This window comes from Canis lupus, chromosome 35 (genome assembly GCF_048164855.1).
Source record: "Canis lupus baileyi chromosome 35, mCanLup2.hap1, whole genome shotgun sequence".
NCBI classification, from domain to species: Eukaryota; Metazoa; Chordata; class Mammalia; order Carnivora; family Canidae; genus Canis; species Canis lupus.
In genome coordinates this window covers 20122823-20132999 of record NC_132872.1, presented here as the reverse complement: position 1 = coordinate 20132999, position 10177 = coordinate 20122823, and the positions used below count along the sequence as shown (strand labels likewise).

Below are 10177 nucleotides of genomic sequence, written 5' to 3'. Positions count from 1 at the left end.
TCCTCGGCCCTACTACTTCTCACCTTTGCCTAAGTAACTGTTTTATGATGTGTGGTGCCCTGAGTTGAAATGTTTTACCTCTGGAGTTAACATGAAAAACCTTGTGTCTCGTTTAGGCTGTCAAATGTTCTTCAGTCTTATCACTGGTCGAAATTTCCAGAAGGAATGTATCACACCCTCCTTCCCTTCCATGTCTAGAGGAGGCCTGATGGTTATTGAAAGGGTTAAATGTTTTACTACTAATTTCCTTGCATAAAGTAAGGGCCCAATAAAAGTTCTAAAGCACCCACTTTAAGTACATAATTCCAGCACAATGTGATAATTTATATCACATTTATTGTATTGAAATTATTTGCTTATGTATATTATTTGCTTATGTATATCCCCCCATTTAACTGTATGTGCTTTGAGGGTCTAACTATTACGACTACATGTGGGATGTTGCACATACTGATTACTTTCACAACACTTTATGGCTCTTGATTTAAAAGTAGTTACTAACATTCTTTTAATTCTCCATTGTTCCCTCTCCATTATATACTGAGCCATTTTATGTATTCTCCCTTATGTAACAAATTATTAGAAAATCCAAAAATTTAGAGAGCAGATGTTAGAGTCGATTAGGAATTCTCAATTGTCATCTGAAGATCTTCAGCCTTTCTCAGATATGGTTCAGAACCTTAATAGAACTGACTTTGAGTTCTAGGACACAGAAAGAGCTAATTCATGTAAATATCTTAAAATGATATGGTTTGGGTATTTAAACTATCTGGGATGGGCATTTTGTACTACTTTGTTCACTTAGCTCCTAAATCTAATGTCTTTTGCTTAACACAAAGAAAACAGAAATGCCGTGAAAGAAATGTTTGTGTTCGTTTGAAAAATAAAATACCAACTCCGCATTTTGTTAAGATTCATTTTATAAAATACCTTAAAAGAACAGATAAAGTACTTGAGTTTACATAATAACCAGAATTGAAAAAAGATGAATATAAATTAATTGAACACATAACTATTTTGCCACATTAGACAAGTTTAAAAAAGGCATTAAAAAAAATAGTAATCGGGAAGAAAACCCTTCACTCTATTGCTGTCTTTTTTTGGAAACTTTTTCTAGAAGCACTAAAATTCCAGGTCAACAGGCAGTACCTGTATTGTTGAAAACACACTGTAATTTGCTTCCAAATCTGTCAGCTTAAGAGAAAAAATTAAAATTTTAACCAGGTTCGATAATTCAGTGCAAATTAAAGCTTCAAGTCGAAAATTCAAGAGGAAAAATAATGTCCAAACTGTAGGAAATGCTTCTGGAACTGAAAACGAAAAAAAATTCACATTATGAAGAAATCTTTGCAAGTGTTCTTGTGTGTGAGATATTGAGTTAACAAATGGGCCCTCTGAAGTTGCAATTAGGGCTTTAGTAAGACGATTTGCAATGTGGGCAAGGAGAAATGGACAGGGAAGAGCTAAAGGTCATTTTGTGGAACGAAGCTCAAGTTAACCATAAGCACTGCTTGGATTCAATTCTAGAAAATTTGGCCAGGATATTGCAGACATCAAGGGGAAATAAAGAAATTATGGAACTAATTTACTTGACTATCGTTGAGGATAAGTACTTCTATCCCCAGAATATGTTGGGAGATGAGGGAGAGCAGGTCAATGTTGGCCATGATATAATTATATGGATTCTAGGGTGTACTGGCTTAAAAAATAATTATATTACCTAGTCTTGAGAAACAGGAAGAACGTCTAACTTTCTGGATCACAGTGAAACCGAGTGTCAATCATTTCCAATCATTAATAGGGAAGTAATCATTTTTATAATTATTCTGGTTTAATTATTTCCACAAAAAATATATATTTTTTTGCATTTGGTAGTTATTGGTAATAGGTAGCAATGGGTTTTTCATGACTGCATTTGATAGAAAGTTTCCCTCTTTCTACTACATTCCATACTAGCTTCTGATTCATTCTTTTTAATGATAAGACTAATGGTTGCTATCGAGTATCAGATGTAGAGATCTTAGTGGAGGCTGGGAAGTCATCTTTGCAAAAATAGATCTAAAAAAAATGTAGGTCTAAATTTACTATATTGTCACGTCTAATTCTCACTGGAGGTTTTCACACATTATTTGAAAGCTGTTTGAATGATGTGCTGTGGTTTTCTAACATTTGTATTTTACATCATTCTCTACTAAAGTTAGAACAATGTTATCACAATGAAGTGGCAACTTTTGGCTTTTAGTTGTCCCTAGGATCAGCAAGTCTTAAAAGCAAAACATACAGTGCTACTCCAACATGACATCAGAGACCGATTAAAAAAAAAAAAAAGGTAAATAATCATGATGATGTACATGGAGTTCCTAAATCGATGGAGGATTAGCTGATGCCATTTTTAAAACTGTAAAACCTGCACTCATATACCTGCCCACAGGTGGAACATCTAAGGAAGAGTAAAAATTCCTCTCCGGGGACACTGAGCAGTGCAGACTCTACTTGAAGAAATCAAAACACCCCTGCCTGTGACTCAAGTACCTCCTATCATGATAGCCAAACCTTTAAGGGCACGTGTCACATGTCACTTTGCAAAACAACGCATTAGTTCCCCTCCCCAGGTCAACTTGCTGACTGCTCCAGGCTTGAACCTCAGTTTCCATGGGGTCCTGCTAGATGTTTGGTCCTGTCCTTTCAAATCCTGAAGAGAGGCTCACTATCAGATGCATCCTTTTACATCACACAAGGTGTGAAGTTGAAAGACGAGTGGTAACAAGGTGCACAAGCCTGCAATGAGTACATATTTAGAAAACCTTCTGTGGGCTCAAGCACTTTACACAGATCTGGTCCCATTTCTCCACTAACTTCTCATTAGGCTTTGTCCACCAGAGAGAGACTTTTGCCATCAAAAGCACAGATAAAGAATAACAAAACATCAGATCAGAATCAGCTTGTGACAGTTTGTGCTTTAAAAACACAGTGCCTAACAGCGTCAAGCACATCATAGATGCTCAATAAATATTTGCAGATTAAGACTAATAACATGGTTTCTGTTTGGGGAGGAAAAAAAAAAAAAAAAAAAGCAAAACTATATAAATTTCCTTCCCCTGACCGGAGGCAGCAACGAGAATCTACAAATTAAATATGATTCTGATTTGATTGCAGAGATTTTTTTTTTTTTTTTTTTTGGCCAAAAAGAAAAAAAAAAAAAAGAAAAAGAACAGAACATTGCCACAGTAGCATTGGCACTTAACAGTGCATCAGGGATTTCACTCTTTCCACTGCAATATGGACTGGTTCCTACACCTGTTAGGTCCCAGAGGGTAGTCGACCCTCAAATAGGAAATGAGCTCTCTTCCACTTTGGGAAAGGTAGGAGCATAGTTTTATCTGAAAACTATTCATATATTTCAGGGAGTGGCCCTCGGACTCGGCCCGCCTCACGGTAACGCAGGCCTGAGGGTCAGGGAGCCGCACTAGGACGTCAGCACGGCGTTCTAGGACGTCAGCACGGCGTTCTAGGACGTCAGCACGGCGGCGTCCCACGCAAGTGCGCGTCTCCCGCCTCCGCAGCTGCTTCCCACCTACTAGCTCCTGTGTTTGCAGAGTAGGGACACCCCAGGGATGACAGAGGAGACACGGGAGGTTAAGGGATCACGACACTTTCGCTAAAAAGGGACGTTCCTCTCTATCGTATGAAAACCCCTTATCAGAAAGGCAGCGAGTTCACCGAAGAAAACGCTTTATACATTCATAATTTTCCCGTCTCACAACAGCAAAGGTTTCCAAAAGAAAGACTCAGTAGTGAAGGCCACACACTTTTTTTTTTCCTTTTTCTTTCCTTTTTTCTTTTTTTTTTTTTTCTTTTTTTGCATTAGTTCGATACGCTGAAGATCAGAACCTCTGAAGCATCCTGTAACTGGGCGAAATGGCGTTGGACCCGGCGGCGCGTGGGGCGGGGCGGGGCGGGGCGGGCGCGTGACCGCGTGACGTCGCCGCGGCCGTGACGTCGCCGCCGCCCCCCCCCCCCCCCCCCCGACGGCGGCCTCGCGGGGGCCGTGGCAGCGAACCCGGAGGCGCGCAGCGGGCCGCGAGTCGGCCGACGTGTAAACAAGGAGAAGCGGTTCACAGATCTCGAAGTTCAAGGGAAGTAAACGTCTTTAAATTATTTCTGTCAGTTCAACCCTGATTCGAAAAGTATGGCTGGCAGGGCGAGGCCCCGGGCCCGGGCCCGGCCGCTAGAGGTGCAGCCGCGGGGAGACGGGCGGCGGGTAGGCGAACTCGCGCAGGATGCTCCGGGCCACCTCGACGTTGTTCTGGGCGATCTCCAGCGCCCTCTTCACTTCCTCGAAGGCGTAGCCCTCCCCCATGAGTTTGGCGATCTTCGCGTCCACGTTTTCCGACGCTGCCTCGGGCCCGTGGGGCTTCCGGTGCTGGACCTCGGGGGCGGTCCTGCGCGGGCGCGGCTTGGGAGGCCGGGCTGGTGCCTGCGAACCATCTGTGAAGATCAGAAAGAAAGAAAGAAAAAGAGGTGTCCTGTCAATAATGGGATGAAAATGGAGATCCCGCGTCACTTTGACCTTCTGGTATGTGAACACCCTATTGTTTTTTCGTTATCCCCGTGTTTTATATGCGGTCGCGGGGAAGGCTGTCTCGTCCCCATGCTGAACGTTAATAATAATAAAAAAAAGAACTGGGTCCGCAAGTGTTGCAAGTTTGAGGAATCAGTACGAATTTATTCCCGATTCCGCAGTGATCCTTGGAGCCCCGTGAGATGACAGCGGAGGAGGGAAGACGGCGGCAAAGGCCAGGAGCCTCCGGCGGCCCCTCCTCGGGCCCGGCGCCCCTGCCAGTCGGATTCAGGTTAATAATGACCTCGACGCTTCGAGCTACTGGTGGTTAAAGAGGCTGAACCGAGAGGCAGACGCTCGGCTTTGCTCACCTACTTTACCCCGATTCCAGCGCACGAAGTTTTGCTGGAGAAACAGCAAAGCCGGCGGGGCGATCCGGGCTGAGTCCGTCCCCTGAGGAGTTTCTCAGAGTTCAATGAAAGGACACTGGTGCCCACGGGGAGACCGTAACCTGACTCAGGCAGAGACTTCGAGCGCCCGGCCCTCGCAGGTCACGGGGCGTGGGCTGGCACCGAGAAGGCTCTGTATCATGGATGTCCATGATACCCATATTTGGTGCTGTATTTCAAAAGCTTAGATTTTAAAAAGATGATTAGGAATTATCAAATTTATGCCGTGAAACACATTGATGGATTTAAGACTTTTTAGACACTGACACTTCTTTAATATCCTTTCTCAGGCCACTGACAAATGCCAAATGATAAATCTAAGGGCATACTTAAGTACTGTTTCCTGCATTTATGACTAAACATCTCAAGTTATTCTGGTCTGCTAAATTGCATTTCTTACTAGGTTTTTAGGTTCCATTTATTTTCTATTAAGTATTTCCATTATGTCATGCAGCGATGGACAATAAATTTTACTTTGCTTCTAATGATTTCCAGAAAAACCGTTAGAAATTCTAGCAGGCTTACCCTTTAATCAATCACCACAGAATTCATACATTGAAATCTTGTCTGTTCTGATTTACTTTGGGGTGAGAAAAAATACCTACACTTAAATGCAAGTCTAAATTCCTCATTTTCTACAGGTAACTCTCTAAGAGTTTTTCTGATACTGTTATTTTGCTTTTGTCCAAAATACTGAGAAGGACATATGAATGTCAAGCATCTTTGAAAAGAATAGCTAAATATGCTCCTAAAGTGGGAAGGATACGATGGCAGCCGGAGACACACCTACTAGTATTGACAATGAAGTTTTAAGATTTACAACTTTTAAATTTAATAACCATGTGTATTTTTAATTGAAGTAGAGTGGACATACAGTATTATATTAGTTTCAGGTGTAAACAGTGATTTGACATTTATAAACATTACAAGATACCAGTGAGTGTAGTTACCGTCTGTCACCCTACAAAGTTATCATGATGTCACTGACTATATTCCCTATGCTGTGCCTGTGTTCTCACTGGAAGCCTGTCTGTACCTCTTAATCTCCTTCAGCTATTTTGCCCATTCCCCAAATTCCACATAACCACCAGTTCTCTGTATTTATGTGTTTTTTTTTTCATTTTTTTTTTTTAGATTGCACATACAAATGAAATTTTATGGTATTTGACTTATTTTACTTCGCATGGTACCCTCTAGGTCCATCTACATTGTCACAAATGGCAGGATGTCACTATTTGTGGCTAATATTCCCCAGTGTGTGTCTCTGGGTGTGTATATATATCTTTATCCATCTGTTGATGGACACTTATATTGCTTCCATGTCTTGGCTACTGTAAATGATACAAAATTGCATATATATTTTCAAATTGCTATTTTTGTTTTCTTTGGGTAAATACTGAGAAGTAGAATTGCTGGATCATATGGTAGTTTTATTTTTTAAAGGAATCTCCATATATTTTCTGTAGTAGCTACACCAGTTTACATTCCCACCAACAGTACAGGAGTTCCCTTTTCCCCACATCCTTCCAATGCTTGCTTCTTGATGATAGCCATTCTGACAGGTGTGAAATGATACTCCCATTGTGATTTTGAGTTGCATTTCCCTGATGATTAGTGATGTTGAGCATCTTTTCACGTGTCTGGTGGCCATTTGTGTTTTTTTTGTTGTTGTTGTTGTTTTTTGAAAAATGTCTATTCAGGTCCTCTGCCAGTTTTTTTTATTGGATTTTTGTGTGTGTGTGTGTGTGTTGGATTATAGGAGTTCTTTATATATTTTGAGTATTAACCCTTTATTGGGTATATAATTTGCAGATTTCTTCTCATTCAGTGGGTTGCCTTTTCACTTTATTGATAGTTTCCTTTGCTGTGCAAAAGTTTTTGAGTTTGGTGTAGTAGCAATTGTTAATTTTTGCTTTTGTCACCCTGCCCTGGAGAGAGAGATGCAAAAAAAATTAAGATTGAGGTCTAATTTACTACATACGTTTTTCTCTTTGGACTTTTAAGGTTTCAAGTCTTACATTTAGGTCTTTAATCCTACTTTGAGTTTCTTTTCACATATAGTGTGAAGTGGCCCAGTTTTCTCAATACCATTTATTGAAAAGACGGTCTTTTCCCCATTTTATATTCTGGTCATCTTTATCACAGATTGACCTTAGACATGTGGGTTTATTTCCAGGCTGTCTATTCTGTTCCAGTGATGTAGGTGTCTGTTTTTGTGCCAGTAATATGCCGTTTTGCTACAGTTTGTAGTATAGTTTTAATATGGCACTGTGATACTTCAAATAGCTAAAGCATTCTTGAGATAGGAACAAAGCTTAAATTCTTTGTGGTTTCATACAAATATTAGTACTATTTGTTCTAGGTCTGTGAAAATGCTATTGGTATTTTGATAGCGATTGCATACAATCTGTAGACTACTTTGGGTAGTATGGTATTTTAGCAACATAAATACTTCCAATCCACGAACACATCTTTCCATTTAGTTGTGCCATCTTCAGCTTCTTTTACCAGTATGTTATAGTTTTCAAAGTACAGGTTTTTTTTACTTCCTTGGCTAAGTTTATTCATAGGCATTTTATTCTTTTTGCTTTGTTTTTGGGGGCTTTTTTGGGGCATTTTATTCTTTTTGATACAATTGCAAATGAGATTATTTTCTTAATTTCTCTGATGGTCCATTATTAGTATATAGAAATAACAATTTTTATATGTTAATTCTATATCTTGCAATTTTACTGAATTTATTTATCCTAATAGTTTTTTGGTAGAGTTTTCTATATATGGTATCATGTCATCTGCAAATAGTGACGGTGGTACTTCTTATGAACTTAGATGCATTTGTTTGATTGCTGTTACTAGGACTTTTAGTACTACGTTGAATCAGTTATGAGAGTATCCTTGTCTTGTTCTAATCCCAGAGGGAAAGCTTATAGCTTTTCACTGTTGAGTGTGATGTTAACTGTGAGCCTGTCATATACAGCTTTACTATGTTGAGGTATATTCCCCATCTAACCACTTTGTTGAGAGTCTTTATCATGAATAGATGTTGAATTTTGTCAAAAACTTTTTCTACATCTATTGAGATGATCATATTTTATCCTTCATTTTGTTAATGTGCATCACACTGATCTGCTGATACTAAATCATCCTTGTATCCCTGGAGTAAATCCCACTTGATTGGGGTGAATGATGCTTTTAATGTGTTTTTGAATGTTGTCTGCTAATGTTTCGTTGAGGATTTTTGTATCTACGTTCTCTCAGGATATCAGCCTGTAATTTTTTAAAATAATATCTTTTGTCTGATTTTGCTATGAGGGTAATTCTGCTATCGTAGATTGAATTTGGAAATGTTCCTTCCTTTTCAATTTTTGGGAATATTTTGAGAAGGATATATATTAACTTTTCTTTAAATGTTTGGTAGAGTTCACTTGTGAATCCATCTGGTCCTGAACTTGTGTTTCCTGGGAATTTTTAAATCACTGGTTCAACTTCATTACTAGTAATTGGTCTGTTCATATTATTTCTTTCTTTCTGAGTCAGTCTTGGAAGATTGTGTTTCTAGGGAGTTAGCTATTATTTCTTCTAGGCTGTCCAAATTACTGGCAAATAATTTTTTGTAGTAGCCTTTTATAATCCTTTGTATTTGTCAGTTGTAACTTTTCCTCATTCCTTTTTTTTTTTTTTTTAAACAAAGATTTTATTTATTTATTCAGGAAAGACATGGAAAGAGAGGCAGAGACACAAGCAGAGGGAGGAGAAGCAGGCGCCATGCAAGGAGCCCAATGTGGTACTTGACCCTGGGAATCCAGGATCAGGCCATGAGCCAAAAGGCAGACACTCAACCACTGAGTCACCCTGGTGTCCCTCCTCATTCATTTCTGATTTCATTTGAATCCTCTTTCGCTTGATTAGTCTGGCTAGAGGTTTATCCTTTTTTCTCTAAGAGCCTGCTCTTAGTTTTGTTGATTTTTAACCCCCCCCCCCCCCCCGCTTTAGTCTTTTCATTTATTTCCACTCTGATCTTTGTTATTTCTTTCCTCTCCTTCTAACTTTGGGCTTTGTTCTTCTTTCCAGTTCTTAGGTGGTAAGGTTAAATAGTTTGAGATTTCTGTTGTTTCTTGGGGTAGGCCTGTAGGACTATAATCTTCCCTGTTTTCACTGCATTCCAAAGATTTTGGAAGTTTGTGTTTCCATTTTCATTTGTCTCAGGGTATCTTTTTTAAAATTTTTTCTTTGATTTCTTCACTGACCCAGATTGTTTAGCAATGTTGTTTAGTCTCCATGTATTTGTGTTTCTTCCAGTTGCTATAACTGCTTCCTAAATTCATACTATTGTGATAAAAAAAATGCTTGATATAATTTCCATCTTCTTAAATTTATTAAGAATTGTTTTATTGCCAAACATGTGACATATCCTGGGGAAGGTTTCATGTGCACTTAAAAAGGTGTATCTTGCTGCTTGGGGATGGAACGTTCCATAGAAGTTCCATATAAATCTTAGTCCATTCAGTGTAATGTGTTATTCAAAGATACTGTTTCCTTATTGATTTTCTGTCTGAATAATCTATCCATTGATTTAAGTGAGGTATTAAAGTTTCCTGCTATGATTTCATTAGTGTCAGTTTCTCCCTTTAATTCTGTTACTATTTATGTATTTAAATGTTAGTATGTTAGGTACTTAGGTATTTAGCATTGTTATATCCTCATTAGATTGCTCTTTATCCTTATGTAATGCCCCCTTTTTAGGTCTGTTTTGTCTGATGTCCACCTTTTGTTTTCTCATTTTCATGGAATACCTTTTTCCATGCCTTTTCTTTGTAGGTATCTTTAAGGTGTGAACTCTCTTGTAGTCAGCACAGGGATGGATCCTGTTTATCCATTCATTCACCCTGTGTCTTTTGGTTGGAGCATTTAGTTCATTTATATTTAAAGAAATGATAAAAATGTAGTTATTGCTATTTTGTTAATTGTTTTTTGGATGTTTTCACAATTCTCTGTTCTCTTTAGCTCTCCCTTTTTGATTTGATGACATTTTTTAGTGTTATGCTTGGATTTCCTTCTACTTTTTTGTGTATGACAGGTTTTTATTAGTTTGTTACTAAGAGTTTTCATATATAACTCCCTATTTATATAGCAGTTTATTTTGATTGTCACTTGTTTGAACTCCTTT

At 38.8% G+C, this 10177-nt stretch overlaps 1 protein-coding gene across 12 annotated transcripts in view; it reads right to left on the bottom strand.

Moving 5' to 3' along the window:
* Window positions 1-902: 902 nt before the first annotated feature.
* The window catches only part of CBLB (Cbl proto-oncogene B), a 409409-nt gene continuing 400134 nt past the window's right edge, over window positions 903-10177 (bottom strand). For 11 of the 12 annotated variants that reach the window (XM_072812047.1, XM_072812046.1, XM_072812048.1 and 8 more), the window contains one exon: window positions 903-4488. In XM_072812047.1, the coding sequence (XP_072668148.1) occupies window positions 4229-4488 (260 nt within the window). In that variant the 3' untranslated portion in view covers window positions 903-4228. The remainder of the gene's footprint in view (window positions 4489-10177) is intronic. The other variant, XR_012024387.1, reaches the window with a different exon arrangement.